General features: G+C 40.9%; 1 protein-coding gene across 2 annotated transcripts in view; it reads left to right on the top strand.

Annotated features, from left to right (window-relative positions):
- Positions 1-179: 179 nt before the first annotated feature.
- The window catches only part of MFSD14A (major facilitator superfamily domain containing 14A), a 28,373-nt gene continuing 10,521 nt past the window's right edge, over positions 180-18,031 (top strand). The window contains exons 1-4 of one of the 2 annotated variants that reach the window (XM_054981353.1): positions 180-408; positions 11,701-11,796; positions 14,392-14,454; positions 16,850-16,977. In XM_054981353.1, coding sequence (XP_054837328.1) covers positions 322-408; positions 11,701-11,796; positions 14,392-14,454; positions 16,850-16,977 — 374 coding nt within the window. In that variant the 5' untranslated portion in view covers positions 180-321. Of the gene's footprint in view, positions 409-6,743; positions 6,867-11,700; positions 11,797-14,391; positions 14,455-16,849; positions 16,978-18,031 lie in introns of those variants that run through there. The other variant, XM_054981354.1, reaches the window with a different exon arrangement.

The raw sequence follows: 18,031 nt of genomic DNA, 5'->3' as shown, positions 1-18,031 counted from the left end.
CTCCCGCTGAGATGGGGGGGGGCAGAAAGAGCTGCAGGCGCCTATTGGCTCCCTTTCAACACAGAGTGTGGGAGGCGCCTCTTTGGTCACGTGTACAGCTCTACGACCAATCGGGTGATCGCGTGATGTGAGCCTCTCTTGCCGCGGCTGTTGCTGGCTGCTTGTTGTTCTCCCTCCCCTTTGACAAGATGGCGGCGCCGGCGGGTGCCTGAGAGGAGCTGTCGCTACGAGGAGGAAGCGAAGCCCTGCCTCTGCCGGGAAAGGCTTTCCCGCGCTCCCTTCCCCCCCGGTCGGTTCCCCCACCCTCCACGGTATGTTAAAATGACCCAAGCTGGGAAGAAGAAGAAAAGGGCCGCCAACCGCAGCATCCTCTTGGCCAAGAAGATTATCATTAAGGACGGGGGCACGGTGAGCGGCCTGTGGGAAGGAGCGGGAGGAGGGAGAGGAAGCGGCGGCGCGCTAGAACTTTTTGCCGGGCCTGTGTTAAGGGGAAGGGGAGGGAGACCTGTGAGGATACTCACGTGTCCAACTTTGCACATTTGAACCAGTTCGAAGTGTTAAGAGTTCCCCTAAAGACAGATAACCCAGATGTTCTCGGTTACCAGTCACAAGCCCCTTTTTTCTCCTAATTTGTTTCTGGTAAAACAGTAAAATTCGTGCCCAGTGGCACCTTAGAGATCAACAAGAATCTTATGGCATAAGCTTTTCAGAGTCAACGCTTTCTTCGTCGGACACAAGTCTTTAAGGTGCCATCGAACTCGGATCTTACTGTTCTGCTACAGGCCATGACGGCTACCCACCTGAAACTCTGTTTTATTCCTTGGCTGCCCATGAGGGAGATGCCTTATGGATATCTTTTTAAAATACTTCGTTGCCATGTGTACTAGCTTTCTTTTCTGTACACCAGTCTAAAAGCTGCCTCTCCAGATGGCAGAGTGTGCACTTCATCATTCAGAGTTACCGTGAAGTTGAACGTTGTGTAAAATGAACTTTTGAAGTTTTCGTTTTAAGTGAAGCTGTTAACTGTCAGCATACCAGTCCTTTAGTATGTAGAACATACTTGCTGGTGAAGGAATGAATACAGCGGGTCAAGAAGAGCTTTGAGTAGTGTTTGGTGGGGAGGGGCAAGTACTCAACCCCTTAGTTTGGAAATAGGTATGCTACAAATGTATAGGGGCATCCCTGTTTTCAACTGTGAAATGTTGGCAAGTGTGCACAAATGTATATTTGCCCCCTATCTAAGTCACAATAACAATTCCAAAGACACTTTTAAATTTGAGGGTCCTGCAATATCTCTGCGGTAGATCCCTTAAGCATCAACTGGCTTACCCGAAGGATTGCTTCAAAAAGGTGTGAGGTGGAGGGGCACTATTTCACCTTGCCAGACTCCATGATGGCCTGTAAGCGCATGCAGTTACATGTAGCCTGTTTCTTTTACGTCTCTAGATTAACTGGAGGGGAGAGGCAGGCAGCAACTTTGGGGAGAAGAGAAGTTTTGTTTGGTTGCAAGAGCCTCCATTTGCAGAATCTTATTGTAGTCTTGTCATAAAACATGATATCTGAGATGCACCAGTAGTACAAGCTGAAATTATGGCTGCAATTTTGATTTCCAAAGAGTTATTTCTGGCTGCAGAGGTTTAAGGTTATCAGAGCTTGGATATTGCCATCATCCTCCACTTATTTACTGTTTGTGTATATCCTGCCTTTCCCACCAATTAATTGTTCAGCGCAGCTTGCAATTTTGTTTCAACAAACATGTTTTTAATCCTTGCATTGGTGTGTTTGCATATGTAGATCTGCCACTCCAGAACAAACTAGTAAACTCCCTTGTGCCATGTCTGATTTCTCCACCACCAAAGGACCATGACAGAAAGCCAATATCCTCTGACATTCCCCCCAATGAAGTCCTTTGGTGCTGCCTTTTTAGCTGTCACTAAAAGCATGTGTCCATCGTGAACAATTGCCACTTGAAGAACAAAACAAATAAGAAGAGGTCAGGATATTGGTGGTGGCAGCTCTTGCTGCTTGACATGTGGCTTGTTAGTAGTTAGAATCCTCACAAGCTAGATAGAAGAAGGAGCTTAATGGAATTGTTGTTCTCCCTTGATGGTGTTTGTGGCATTTCATGGTTTCTCAACTTTGGTGGTAATGAGTAGGCCCTTTCTGGAAACACCTCTCCAGCCAAATCCAAAAGCAGAGCCAATAACAATATGCATGCGAGGAGAGTGGATCAGGAATGTTTCAGCCCTCCATATTTCTTCCTATAGACAGTTGGCTTCTTGAGACCCTCCCTAAAACATGCCGGGCCACTGTTGGAGGATTGTTTAATGCGCCATATTTGTTCTGCATGGGGATAATTGTATTATGGGAACAAATGTGTTCCCAGTAGTTGAAGTGTTTTTTTTAATTTGCATATCCTTTACGTAGCTGATACATCCAATATACCATTGGTCTGGTGTACCTGACATACTTTTAAGTGTTACTGCATTTCATTATATATTTAGGGACTTGAGCAAAGTTAGTGTTGTTGACCAAGAGCATGAATGGCCCACTGGCACTCAGTTTGAGTCCATATTCCTTCTCATGCTCAGCATGGGCTCAAAATTGCTTCAGATTTAATTAAGCAGTTGTATTTGCTGTGGTCCCACCAATATTTCTTATGATAATTGTGTGGTGTGTAAATAGGAGATGAATATTCTTAGTAGCTTTCAGTTGGATCCAATGCTCATTTTCTGCTGGTAGCAGGATACTTTGGCAGGGGGAGCAAATTTGTCTATTCTCCTTTTCCTTATCATGCCCAGAGCTGTTTCTGGGAATCTCTTAAAGCCCAGGAGTTGCATGGGCTGGGTTGAGACTGGCATGGTGAGTAAAGTAGGAAAGTGTAGCTCTACTCATAATACTTGCAATTCAACCCAAAGTTGACATGCATAGTAACTGCAGCCATTCTGGGTTCCCTTCTGTGTATCCCTGACTATTCATAGGTACGTGCACCTGTGGTTCAGTTTTGTGCTACTGTGGCAAACACAACTATGCAAACACAGTTGACCTAGCACCTGGGATTTGTTGAGCCCTGCAGTAAAGAACCATATAAATGGTCAGCAACACTTTTTTTTTACCTTGTCATTAGTTGTATGTTAAGGTTATTTAATTCTCATTTTATCTGGATTTTGTATGTTTGCAAAATACTCTGCATAACGTTCCAAAGAAGTAGCTGTGTTAGTCTGTTGCAGCAGAAATAAAGAGGAGTCTAGTGGTATGTTAAAGACTAAAAAAATTTTATTGCAGCATATGCTTTCATAGCTAGAACTCATTTCTTCAAGTAGCAACAAATAGTTTTTCATTAGACAAGACCTTTTATGCAGGAAGTATTTAAAAAAAACACAGCAGATTCAAGGGACCATGACATTCAGACAGTACAGAGTGAAATATAATTATGTAAAATTTAAATTGATTCAAGAAAAAAATAGAGACCATTTGATTAGATCTGAATTTTACATAATTACGTTTCACGCTGTACTTTTGTATTTTGTGACCTTTTGAACTAGCTTTTTTTCTTTCCACATCTCCTACCTAAAATGGTGGCAGAGTAAAGACCCACTCATATTTGAAGGTGTGTGCTCTGGGACATTAAAGCTTATGCTAGAATAAAGTCTTGTATTTAAGGTTCCAATAGATTCCTGTTTGGTTGTATATAACATTGATAACTGTTTACAAGCAGGCTGAGCACCTGTAACAGTCCCACTGACTTTTACAATCTCACATGTACAATTTTTTAATTATGTCTGAAGAGAATCATGATACTCTTTCTGGCTTGACAATGGTAGCTCATGAGCATTAGAAGTAGGGATGTTTGTTTACTCATCAGATTGGACTGTGGGGTAGTTACCTGTGTCCGTTTAAAGCTTAAGTAGCATGTCTGCAAATAGATCAACTTAATTTGTAACATCTCATGTAGTTTGTTGAGGACTTGAATATAACTGCTTATTTCCAGTGACAGTGATGTGGTACCTCCTTAAACCATAGGTAATTCTGTTCCCAGCATCAGAAAACATCTGTTAGTCTTCATTAGTCTTGTCAAGCCAAAGATGTATAACGTCTTTTCCTCATAGACGGGAACTAGTCATATTGTCAGAAAAGGAACAGAGGCAATAAGATCCCGATAGAGAGACCACGTAGAAAAAATGGGCTGCCCTTTTACAGTTCAATATCTATTACTAAATATGCAAAACAGTCAGCATAAGTTGGGCCTCACAGTCTCTTGTAGATGAAATGGAGTAATTTTGGTAAAGAGTTGGCTTCTTGTCCAACAAAGATACGTACTTGATTGGATAAGAATTGTATTTATTTTAATTTGTTATCTCACCCTTTCTCCCTAGAAACTGAGGGTAGTGTATATAGTTCTTTTCTCCACTACTTTATCATCACAGCAACCCTGTGAATAGGTTAGACTCAGAGTGGTTGAACCAAGGTCATCCATTGAGCTTCCATGGTCGAAGTGGAGATTCCAATACTCCAACCACTAGGCAATACTGATTCTCCCAAGAAGCTTGGTTTTTCTCTGTGATCTGTTCGCACTTGCCAAGAAAGGCCTATTTCATGCTCTTTAATCAGTTTGTTTGTGGTCTGCCTTTCTCACTGAGACTCAAGGTAAATTACACAGTGTAAGGCCCTTTTCACACAGTCTTTATAAACATTTTTTCTGCAGGTTTCTAGTGGATTGCTTTTGCCATTTCAGAGACAACCAATTTGTCTGCCAGTTGATAACAGATCTTACCTTTACAGACAATGCTGCTTGCAACACAAGTTTAAGCCTTTAAAAAAAACCCCAAACTTTTACTTCTGTTCTGAAAAGTTCTATGTGCTTCCAATTCACTGAGGAGTACTGTGGCACTTTAACCAGCGCTACCTTTTTTATTTTCCCACCCATTTCAAGTGTGCTCTATTTTTTAATGGTTAGTGACTAGTGCTATAGCATTGTAATAAGAGATGTAGCAGGTTCTCTGAATCCCTACTTTCATATTTTTAAAAAGTAAGTCTCTAGTCTGTTCCCTTGCAAAGGTATGCCTTTTCTCTTATATCTCCTCAAGGGAAGGGGATAGATACTTTTTTTAAAATACTGAAAACTGGGAATTCAGAGAACCTGCTACACCTAGAATTACAGCTATAGTGATATTTCTGTGCCATTTTTTTCCAAAAAAAGTGCAAAAGCCCTGGTGGCCTAGGGGAGGGGTGTGTGGGGCCACTTCCAGCACCAGAAAAAGTGATGCTGTTTGAAATGGCCACAGTGATTCACATACAGTTCAAAAACGAATTTTAATGCTGTATGAAACAATTGCCCCCACATAACTTAAACACGAACCTTGTGGTCAGTAGCTGGGACATTCAGTGAATAATACAAGAGGAAATAGCAGAAATTTGAAAAACAACATAAATCTGCGTACAGAGCGGAAAATAATGCTGAAACAAAACATGGCATATTAAATGATGTGGAAACTACCTAGTAGGAGCATACTTAAAGCAACAGAAAATACACTGTAGTAGTCTACAGTCCCTGCCCCTTTCCCAAATCCGTTTCCTTATAGCACATCACAGCCCTGTTTTTAAAAGCCCTCCTGAATTCTTCAGTTTTGCATAGTTTGTTAAAAGTCAGAAGAGCAGGCTCTTTCCTGGCCTTTCAGGCAGGCCATTCCATGAAGTTGGGGCCACCACAGAAAATGCAGTTATATGGCCAGTAGTTGATTTTGCCCACTTACAGGGTGGTATCTGCAGAAGGTCCTGTTCAGATCAGCAAACATGCCATGGCGGTGGAGCATAGGGAGAAAGGCAGTCCAACAGGTATGAGGAACGAGGACCATGAAGGGTCTATGATAGTCAAAACCTTGAATTGAGCTCAGTAACAAATGGGTAGCTATTTAAGTGACTGCAGAGTAAGAGTAATATGTGTGCTCTGCTGAGCTCCTGATAATAATTGAGCTGCAGCATTTTTCTCTATTGGAGTCTCCAGGCTGAGGGGAGGTCTATGTAGAATACATTACAGTAGTCCAGTCTTCAGTGTTACAGTGGTGTGGATTCAGGTGGCCAGAAAGTTGCATACTTTAAGTAGAAAAAGGATTGGCATAAACTTTCATGTAGACCAGCTTTAAGTTTCAGAAACCTGGTGAAATGGGGAAAATCAGAGGGACGCTATCATCGCTGGATATAAACTTTGTAGGCAGGACAAGAAGTGTTGTATTGGGGATGCTGTTGCTCTGTATGTCAAAAAGGCCATAGAGTCAAATAAGGTATGAAACACTGGAGAATAAACTTCCCCATAGAATCACTATGGGTGGAGATACCAGGCCCAAAGGGTTACTTAATTCACCCTTCCCCCTATGAGGCGAATCTCAGGATGGAGAGGGAAATAAGGGAGGTGAATAAAGAGGAAAATGTTTCAATACTTGGTAATTTCAAGTACACTCATGTAGACTGGACAAATGCGTGTTTGAGTTATGCCTTAGAAACATGTTTTCTAAGACCTCATAAATGACTACATTGGAACAGCTGATCACGGAACCAGCTGGAGGTTTAGCAACTCTGGCCTTGCTCCTGAGTGGGGTTTGAGATCTTGTGCAAGATATAGATGTTGTTGTACTGATTGGGAACAGTGACATAATGGTCCTGAGTTCAGCCTTCATGTTTGTGGAAAGTTGCCTCCAAAGTCCAAAGCAGTCGATTTTGATTTCAAAAGAGGAGATGGAACGTTGTGTACAGTTCTGGTAGCTGTATTTCAAAAAGGATGTTGCAGAGCTGGAAACGGTACAGAAGAGAATGACCAAGGATTGTTGGAATAACTTGCCTGTGAGGGAAGGCTGAAGAGAATGGGACTTGTAAGTGTAGAAAAAAAGATGACTAAGGGGGAACATGATAGAGATTTATAAAAGTGTGTGTCATGTGAAGAAAGCTGACAGAGATAGCCTTTTCTTCCTTCTCTGTTAGAATTTGGGAGGCACCCAAGGTGATAGGGAACAGGTTCAGGACAGACAAAATGAGGTGCTTCTTAACAAAAATTGTGGGATTCAGTCAATGTACATAGTGATGTCCATGAGCATTTATGGCTTTAAAAGGGACTTAGACAGATTCATGGAGATAACGAATAGTCAGAGCACTGGTCTGATCTAGTGGGGCTCTGCTTATATGCTTTAAGTAGTGCTCTGTATGTGCTTTAAGTGGTGCCACTTCATGTTTACTGACCAGTTTCAACTTGGGAGGGTGGTCATGGCGTGTTTCTAGGTACAAGCCTAATATAAGATTGTATAAAATTTACCAATTCCTTATCAGAGTGTCTTATTACAGTTTCAGTAACTAAGTACAGGGTTTTTGAAAAGCTCTGGTAATTACCTTTCTTGATCCTTTAAGGCTAGGAGGGGTCACTGCAGTAATATCCCAGTACTAATTCTGATCCTTTAATGAAAAGTACTGGCAGTAGTGACCTGTTGTTTTTTCCCCACCTGGGGAGTAAGTGGAGTGGTTGCTGACAAAACCTTCACTCCCATCTGTAAAGGAACTGAGGAGACAGCTGTAGCACTGTGTTATATGCTGCTGATACATGAGATGCTGCATGGAATTGTCATCGCTGCCCAGTGCACATGCTGTAACTCTGTAGTAGTCCAGGTGCTTTGTTTGTAGAATTTTTAACCTTCAGTTAAAAATATTTTGTGCAACAGGGCAAGGAAAATCATTTGTCTCCGTCTAAAGCAGAATCACATGTTCATGTAAAGGCATTGCAGTGCATTTGTGATGGATTGCGCTGTTTCCCTCCCCCCCCCCTTGAGTAAGGAAAACCATGTGGCTTTTAAAATCCTGGTTGGGAGGAGATGCTGCCACTAAGTTACACATCCTAAGGGAGCATGCAAGTGTCTTCTTAATTGCCTGTGTTGATTGGCATACATGATGTTACAGCAGCTCTATTGTGTTTGGTCACACTGCGGTCTTCATGAAGGTAGCCTGCAGTTAAAACTGTTGCAAAATATTTAGTTCTAACTAGTCTTATTGTTAGTTATTGTGAATTAGCTCCCTCCAGAGAAAGGTAAACTCCTTGTTAAAGAGCTGAAGGAAAGAACCCGACCAAAGAAAAGCAAACAAGAAAGTCTTTAACTTTTGCTAAAGTACAATTTGTGTTCATATTCTGAGTTCCTAGTTTTTGTTCTGACCTGTAAGGTGCTGCCAGGTAACTCTCGGACACTTCACTACAGGAACTGCATGAGTTAAAGCATTTTATTGATAAACCACTAGTTCATACACTATTACCCCAGCCCCACCCACCCCTTCAGAGGACAGTTAGCTAAGTATTAAAGATGAGCAGCAGACCCCAGAAACTCCAAGGCCAGAGACTTCCCAGGTGAAAGAGATAACCGTAGGCTGTCCCATTCTAGGCATCGAACAGCTTCTAACATCACAGAATCAAACAGGCCTTGCAGAGTATGACAGGAGACATCCTGACATCACCTTCACTTTAAAGAAGCATGAGCTACTGATCATGGGTGTGACAGGATGTGCTTGAACTTTAGAACACTTGCTAAAATCTAAAGTAGACCCCCAGAATTATTAATGGGTGTCTGATACTGGCATAGAGTTAGAGCTGTCAGAGCATTTACGTTTTTTCCATCAGTGCATTAATCTTTATTTATAGCATCTTTGAAAGTAATTCAGGGACATGCGGCTTTTCTGTTCTCCCTGCAACTGGTGCTGCATCTGACAACTCTGAAATCTGCATCTGCGATACATGAGAATGACAGCAGGCAAAGTGCTGTACTGTGTCTCCTTGGCTGGGCAAACATAGTGGTACTTTGTTGCTGCTAGTCTGAATATTCTGTCACTGTAGCAGAAAAGAGTTGGATGCAGAAGCAAGTTGTCACTGCTACTCCCTACTACATACAAACATGTGTATGTGTGTGTTTTTCTCTTGCCTCTTCTGCCAGAGATGGAGAGAGAACAGTGCAAGCAATAGTTGCAGCAGTTCTACTACTTCCTATAGAAAACAGCAGTTTGGATTTCTGTACTTTTTTCTTACAAAAAAGTTCATATGGCGCACAGATAAGGCTGCAACTGGTTGATGGGAAGCGATTTTTTTTTAACTCATCGAAGGTAGTCATGCAGGTGCCTAACTACAAAGCTGATTCACAGTTCAGTTCAGTATTGAACTGGAATACGAACCTCAAGGCTTTAAGTTTCCTATATTGTAGAGGACAAAACTAGTAGTTTCAAATTTGTGTCTGCTCTAAATATTTGCACCGTGCTGTGATGCTTGCCCTCATTCTTACCTTAATGGTGTCTGATGAGTAAATGAAATTATTGAATTGAATTGAAATTCTCTGGCAATTAAGATTTTCAGCATCTTAAATTTTTTAAACATGTTTTACCTTTGTAATCACAGTTCAATGTGGCATTTTGCAAAGTTCATGGATAAAAAGTGAAAAACCTAATACGTTTCTCACAAGCAAGTCTTCTCTTGTTGAAATAGCTTGCAATTTAAACAGTGTGATGATATAAGCAGCTTCAATCTACAGTGCATTCATAAACTTAATATATTATTCCTGTCCAGAACTTCAGCATCTGTTTAATCCTTACTACACAACACCTTGTTTCTAGGTCCACGCTCAGGGATTGTCAAGCAGGCAATCACAGGGAGGTGTGCAGGGGCCTGATTTGGATCAGGATTTCTACACACAGCAGGAGAGTGCTGAAGCCCCCCTCCATGTTATTTTCCCCACTTGAAATGACCTTGGATAACCACTGTTTGCCCCATTTCAGAAACTTAAGTATGATATATGTGTATGTGTGGCTCCAGCAGGGCAAATAGTAGTTTCCTGGGACCATTACAGATTGGAAAAACGACATGAGGGCAAGCCCCTCTCCCCTGTGTTGAATGATCCGTATCCCAGTTGTGCCTCACACCTTGGAATCAAGTTTCATCTGAGAACGTCTACTTGACAGTCCCCAGGGTGGATCCAGGAATGGACCCAGGAACAATGTGTCATTTCTGAAGTCATTTTGGAAGGTCCAGTTGATACAGAATGCCACAGCTTGTTTACTATTGGGAGCTGAGTGGAGTATGCATCTCACACCCATTCTGCAGTCACTCCATTGGTTACCTATCGGTTACTGAATTAAGTTCAAGGATATTGTTATCTCCCACAAAGCCCTTCCTGACCTTGGACTCATATGCAACAGTTTTGCTCATCTGAGCAAAGCCTTCTGCAAATGGGTAAGATCGACAGTTGCCTGTACACGTTTGTTCTCTGTAGTGACTCCCATCCTGTGAAATGATCTGCCTGAGGAAGCCATTCCAGGAAGGCTCCCACACTTCTATTATTCTTTGTAAAACAGAATTGTTCAGGAGCACATTTCTATAAAGGAAATAGGGCTGAGTATGAACAAATGGTTTGGGAGGATGTTTTTATATACAAAGAACAAGATTATGGTCACTTCTTACTGTATTGGCTTCTACTTTTAAAATTCTATTTTTTGCATTGTTTGTGATATATCATGTCTGATAACTTTTTCTTTTGTGTTGTCATTCTAATTTTGTAATCTGAGTCCTATTGTATTATTTGTTGGGTGTCTTATGAAAAAGTAAATAAATAAATGTAGTTAGGCCCTGAGACAGTCCTCCAAAGCCGTTTTCAAATACTGACCACAACAGAAAGAACACAGTGATCATTCTAGGCTTTTGGCGGCAGTGTCATGCTGTGCACAACTTCCTGGTTGATCATATTTGGATTGCAAGCGGTGGGTTTCAGATTGGCTGTGAAGATGTGGACCAGTAGTATTTCTAAAGCACTTTGCAGTCAATGACTTTAAAAGTCTTGGATTCAGGAAAGAATAAATATCCTTGTTTTGATGTGCTAATTTAAAGGTAAATAAATAGAATTCACACCAGTGTCATGAACACAACTTTAAAGTGTTCTGAGACAGTATGCTAAGACCGTTACCAAGGACCAAGATTTGAGCAGACAGTAGAATCAGTATATAGGAATAAATACAGCTTTTCATAAATTATATGGAAATTTCCAGTTTGATAGCAAAAAAATAGCAAGAATTGAATAGAAAGCTTTGCAGCTCTAAAGTTCATTCTGACTATATTCAGCCATAACTCTCAACTGACATGAGGTCATAATGCACATGTGTCCAGCTTGCTGATGGGCTTGCATGCCTGCTCCTCCCTTTTGTTGAATTTCAGTTAGAGACTAACTCCCATTACCTGTAATGTATCAATGCAGGCATATGGGTTTTGTAACACCTCCCCCCCCCAAAAAAACCCTCCAACCAGTTTGATTTCAGTTTAGAACCCTGAGGGATTTTGTGGGGCAGGACAGGGGAAGCTCCAATTAATCCATGTTCCTGTATTCATACATCATGGGTAATCAGAGTTACAGTGGAGTCCTGGGTAGTTACACCCTTCTAAATTCATTGAATTTAGTGGGCTTAGACGGATGTGGTTCTATTTAGGATTGCACTGTAAGTTTTCAGCTAGATACTCCACAAAAGCAGGGAGAAGCATGGTGTAAGTGTGAGTTCAGTAGCAAATTGGTCCCAACTCGTTAATGCTGACTCTGTCTTCTGGGTTTATTACAAATACTTTTTGTTTTCATTTTCCTGGAACTGTTGTAAGTTACCGTTTTAGAGAATCTACAATAACAATTTCCTTTATTTGTTTTTTAGCCTCAAGGAATAGGCTCACCTAGTATATATCATGCTGTGATAGTTATATTTTTGGAATTTTTTGCTTGGGGACTTCTGACAGCACCTACTTTAGTGGTAAGTGATTTTTTTGTTTGTTTAATGAACCTGTATGAAATTGAAGCGAGTTGGCCTTCAGTTTTATTTCAGTTATGGTTTTCAAACTGAATTGGCAACGTGAATGACTTAAGTCTTCACTGAAGATTATTATAATAAAGGTGTTTGACTTGGCAGTTCGATGCACTTGATTTTAGCATGAAATTTCAGATACGTTGTACTGAAATTAGTTAATTTAGCCAATTGGTTAAATTAGGAATGAGGAGAATAACATGGTGCCAGTGCTGGGATGCCATTTATCCTCTGCAGTCATCAAGTGAATATCACAAAAACTAATTCTACAAACCAGAAGGAACATGGAATGTATCTAAGATACTATGCCGAATTTGCTTTCAGGTGTTCTCATTTGTTACTATTCATGTATTTAGGAAAACATTTCATATAACAATGTATATTGAAGTCTGAAAGGGGTGAACTCTGCAAGGGAGATTGTCTTAATTACATAACCATTTTGTGCTTGATTAAATATTCCCAGTAAACTGGTTTGTCTTGTATTTAATGAAAGATTAATGAAACATTAAAAGTTGCCCATGTTGAAAATAAATATGTTTCATCAACTTATTAATAAACTAATCTGTAATTGAACTAGACATTGATGACAGTGGAGATTAGGAAGTATAAAACAATCCATTAGAGAAGTTTTAATTGTTACCAAATTAGAACTTCCAGTGACAACTTTTCCTTTGTGTACTTTTGTGAATGCATTGTACAAATCTGTCATGGTCAGTAATGTTGGTGTGTCCTCTAGCTTTAAATCTTCAGAATCATGCTATGCAACAATGTAAAATTCTGCATACCTAAGTCTGAGTGAATCCATAGGTCATACTAGTAACTTTTGGTGTGTATGATTGTGTTTTGTATTTAAAGAAAGATCAGCTTAGGAGTTTTTACCTATCATGGATGGCAATACCTTCCTTAACACAGGTTTAGCTAAAGTCCACAATCTGTACACATGCAAATAAGCTAAAGGAGTGGCAGGCAAATTCTTGGCCATTAATGCCATTCCTGCATAGTCTTTGATGCCTATTGTTTTGATTATGTCTGTGTTATGACCCTTTACTTTCTTTTGGGTAGATTTTGCCTTTAAACTTTCCCTTAACACCCTCTGGGTAGTTTGCTGCCACCAGGAATATTATATTCCAAGATATTTTATTTAAGTTTTCCTTTTTGTAATGTGCCTAAGCATCAGGCTCCTTTGTGGTTCTACGTGGCCCTGAGGATAGGAATGGGATATAGCAATGACAGCTACTCTGGGATATAACAAAACCAAAATAAACTTTTATTTCGTCAAGAAGCGTATCAGTTTCATAAAAGTAGTTCTCGGTTCTTAAAGTTGTCCACCATCTTGTTTTAAATGTGTTGTTTTTAATGAATATGAATTTTTATTGCATTTTAATTGTATTTTTAATATGTTGGTATCCACCCTGAGCCCGCTTGCGGGGAGGGCGGAATACAAATTTGAAATAAATAAATAAAAATAAATAAAGTTACTTCATTTAAACTCATTCATACAGATCTCTTCTAAGGCTTCACACACAGTTAGCCTCTTTCTCTAACTCAATATTTCTCACAGACATGCTTAAAGTTACTCAGGCTGCACACAGCTTGCCTGCTTTCTCTAGAGTCTATATTTCTCTCTCAGAGATGCTTAAAACTCCTCAGGCAGCACACAGCTAGGCTGCTTTCTTCTGACTGAAACTTTTGCTCTCCACTCTCAGTCTAAACTGCATTCACTCCGCCCACACTCTTAGTCATCAACCAGTCATATAGCTCACGCATCCCTCTCTTTCACCCCCACTCTTCACCTATCTCACACCAAGCATTTAAAGATACATGCACACATTTACTTGAAATCATTACAGTCTGCGTATGTGTTTGTGACAAGTAGGAAATGAAAAAGACCAGGGTAATTTATTACACTAAGTCCAAAACTTTGCCGGTGCCCAGTTGTGCATTTTAAAGATGGGAAAGAATATCAAAAAGTACGGGGCAAGAAAGATTTTGTCCAGTATTGGCTGTAGTTGTGATACACTGCCAAATGATACTTCATTGGGCTTTCTGCCAAAAATTGATATATCATTTGTAGAATTGTTCATGTTCGAAACCATTCCTATGTTGAGTGATGCAATTGTATGACACAATACCATGGAAACCAAAGCATGTCTGCTCAGCTGGTAGTGTTTGCTGCCTCTATCCTCCAGCCCACTTTTTATTGTCACCCGCATGCATTATCTTGTAAATAGTAATGTTCCCCCCCCCTTCCAATAGTATATTCATTTAACTGAGCGATTTTCTGTCATGATGGAAAATTTGTCAGTCCTGCTGGTAGGTTGCGAATCAGCTTGGAGTTTTTTCACTGGCAAAAGAGGGGAGGCAGCGGCAATTCTGTCAATCTCCCTTCCTGATATTGTCCTCTGACTCCCTCCTCCTGGGGCTCCTCTTCCTATTTATTTCAGCTCTGGATAGAAGTAGCTTTGCATAGGCTTTCATTGTAAATGTTGTAGTATATGTTCTTCCACCACTGTTTAATATATCATATGCATAATTGTTTCACAGGTTTTGCATAAAACGTTCCCAAAGCACACATTTTTAATGAATGGCCTGATCCAAGGTGTAAAGGTAAGATAACTTGAAATCCCTTTCCCCTAATGTGATTTCTTGATCTATTAAACAATGAGCGGTTACAGTATACTGTGGGCAGTTATTCCGTTTTGCAGTTTTCTGAACCTGTGAGGACAAAAGCTGGAGAAGGAAACATTCCTGATCCTCTGAGTACTTTCCTCTTGAAACCGAAGCATAGTTCTTGCTGAAGTGATAAACCAGTATATATCACCGCAGATTGTAAGCAGCAGCTTTATGACTGCGTGCTTTTACACATGTACACTGTCTCTGTTTAGAACTGAGGGAAACCCACACACAGCCTCCTATAATTTGGGGGAACTAGGTTTGTTTTGAAATTGGAAACTTCCCCTCAGTTACTAGATGTTCTTATGGTAGTGAGTATAAAGGCTTTGGGTTTGCTGTTGTGAGATAATTTTTGTATTGCGCCTAAAGAATACAGAGATCACTGAAACAGGAAGTTCAACAAAACAACAAAGAAGATTTATTTACATACAGGTAGGTTTTAAAAAATAGGACAGCAGCCCTGATCTCCAGTCAGTCACAAGAGAAGTCTGGCCAAGGCACTTAAACTTAAGCTAGTTAGGGCTTCAGGTTTTGATTTGAGTTCCTTTTGATGTTTGTGGTTACAAACAGGTTTTCACTGCCTAATCATAAGGTTGAATCCTCTTTCAAACAGGAGTCACCCACACCAGCCTGCCCTTTCCCAAGAGTCAGACTAAATGGTACCAGGTCTGCTCATCACCAGAAACAGGCTCACAACTGAGTATTCTGTCCTTTCCCAAATGTAGAACTAACTGCCAGGCAGAGCTACCCTGCTAACGAAGACCTGACCTGCTGCTGCATTTTTCTCCAACATTCTGCACCCCCCATTAAATGGTGATTAGGTGCTGGGGGCAACACTCCCATTGGTTCAGAGATGAAATAGCTGAGTGACCTGCCTTTCAGGGACAGGGCAGTCTGTCCATCAAAGAAGGGCTCCATCCTAGCTTGACATGCTGGGTTTCAGTATACCTTTGTGTATGCTGAGGAGTATGCAGGCATATGAATTTCCATCTCCAGCAACATGTTTACTACCTCAGTGAGAACTAGGCCTGTCCAAACTGGAACGTCTCAGAACTCTGTTTCTTCATTTTGATGGTGGACAATTCAAACGAGTCATCTGGTTTACTGTTATTGTTTGTGTGGGAGAAAAGTTTAAGTAATTGTTGCCTTAGACCAAGGGCATCAAATACAAATGGATTTAAGGGCCATGGTCCCTGCCCGGGGGCTTCACCCAGACATTTTCGCCAACAAAATCTCTGGTTTGTCGGGGCAGTAAGTAAAAATAATCCCTTACCATCCTTCCACACATTCTTTTCCCAGTACCACAGTTGAGCCTAGTTGCTAACTTTAGTCAAGTGTGTCTGACGTCCCTGCAGCTCCTAACTTTTTGTCTTCTAGGCCCTGTTCCTCAAGTCATGTTGTTCTCCAAACCTCTCTTTTAAAAATTTAATCACTTTTATTCCACTTTCCTCCAAGGAAAATATGCCTTTCATATGTCAAAGGAACATGCTGGCCAATGCTTCCAGCCTGCATGTCACCTAGGTTGTCTTCTCAGTAAACTACCACCTCCTTCTACATCCTTTGTCCTTGAATACAAAGATGCACACATTTACACTCTAATGTACTCTATTGCACTGCATTCCACTGTACTGCTTGACATTTGTATATTCATAAGAGAGGGTGATGCTGAGTTGCATTTTATCTGCCATTGTTAAGTCTGCTGATTTGCCCCAATAAGCAGATCACTGCCTAGCTTTGAAAATGATCACTCTGTGAGTGTGTGAGTGAGAAATGTTTGCACTGAGATTAAAATTCTGATGTGTTGCGAAGAAGGGAGACAGTTCTTGCTTTGGTCAGCCGGCTTGGTGAGCAGCTTACAAGCCTGTTTTACAGCATAGGGAAAGGCTTCTGCAGGACTGCTTTCCCAAGTTCCAAAGACTGCAACTCCTAGTGTTAAGCAGCAAAGATGCCATACCAGTTATGTGGCACATTTTCTTTTTCTGGAAAAGAGTGTTTTGATGGCAAGCAGCGTATGGTGGCTGCTGCTTATTTTCATGCTCATTGCTGCACAGAAGTGGCAAAATGTCACTTAGTTTAAAAGTAGGTCTACAGATCCTGAGTTGGATCCCACAGATCTCTTCTACAATTGACAGCGCCTTTCCTGGTGTATGGAGCATTTTCCACAAACCGAAAAGCCTTCTATATCAGTGGAAAACTCCTTGTGCTTGAGGTGTGTGTGTGCTGCCATTGCTGCCATTTGCAGAACAGATATCAGAATCCAGTTCAGTGTCTTAAGCTTCCTCCTTCCATTTGTTTGTCTTTGCTTAAAATATTTGGATTTTCTTCACAGGGCTTGTTGTCTTTCCTGAGTGCCCCTCTGATTGGGGCCCTGTCTGATGTTTGGGGCCGAAAGTCCTTCCTGCTGCTAACAGTATTTTTTACTTGCGCGCCAATTCCACTAATGAAGATCAGCCCATGGTCAGTGGCCCTTTCAAAGTTTGCCTTTGTATGTTGATCATGTTAGCGCCATACAGTTAAGTTTCTCCCAGAAGTCTAGCTTTAAATGTCAGACTCCTCTTTGATCAATTTAAACTCTTTTTGTGTAAGCCTTGATTAGGCCTGTTGGCAGAGTACCAGGCCACCTACCAATGAGTGCATTGTATGTGGCACAGAAGACTGTGTTCTTGGCTTCCCTCCTTGTTTTGCTGCCTGACAATGTTGAAAGCTAACAAGGCGACACTCTGAGAGTTCGTTTTGCAGTGTTTTTTTGTGTTGTTTGTCCACTTGATGCATGCCTAAGCTTGTTCATGTACCGACCTGGCTCATGGGATTCTGCTGTCTCTCGTTTTGCAGCTTTTATGCGGTACTGGCATAAAGTGAGCTATATATTTGCCGCAGGTCTCCTTCATGTATGTAATATGCACCTCTTAAGACAATGCCTGTTTAGATAGGTTGACTCAATTATTTTTAGGTCCATTTCCTTCCTGAAACACTCATTCTGTTAACCAGGCTCTAATTAAAGTTCAAAAATCTAACCCCCCCCCCCTTTCCAATTTCACTAGGTTTGTCCTTTGTAAAGTTTGGAATTCTCTAAAATTGTGAATTCACAGTTGACTGAAAGCTGCGCTGACCGAACTATAGAACAGGGCTGCAAGCCTGTAATCATTTTTGGGTTTACGGCATATTAAACTGTTTGAAAACTTGTTTGGCTGTAACTGTGTACCAAACTCATTTTCGCTTTATATGGAAGGCACTAACAGTAAAAAGATAGTAGCCAGGATCCAAAGAGCCATTTTAGATGCTCTTTTAGACATGCCCAGTACAATTTTTTTGTGTCAGTTCTTAATCTTGTTTTGCTCTGTCTCTTTTGTTTGTCTCATTTATATTCCACCCTTTCTCTAAGTAGTTTAGGGTGGCATATATGAGGTTAGTTTCAGGTAGTTAATGGTATTAGTCTGGAGTAGAACAGCAAGATTTGAGTCCAGCGGTACTTTAGAAATCACAAGATTTTTCAGGGGTGTAAACTTTGGAG

This window comes from Eublepharis macularius, chromosome 5, assembly GCF_028583425.1.
Source record: "Eublepharis macularius isolate TG4126 chromosome 5, MPM_Emac_v1.0, whole genome shotgun sequence".
NCBI lineage: Eukaryota > Metazoa > Chordata > Lepidosauria > Squamata > Eublepharidae > Eublepharis > Eublepharis macularius.
This window is presented reverse-complemented; position numbering and strand designations above follow the sequence as displayed.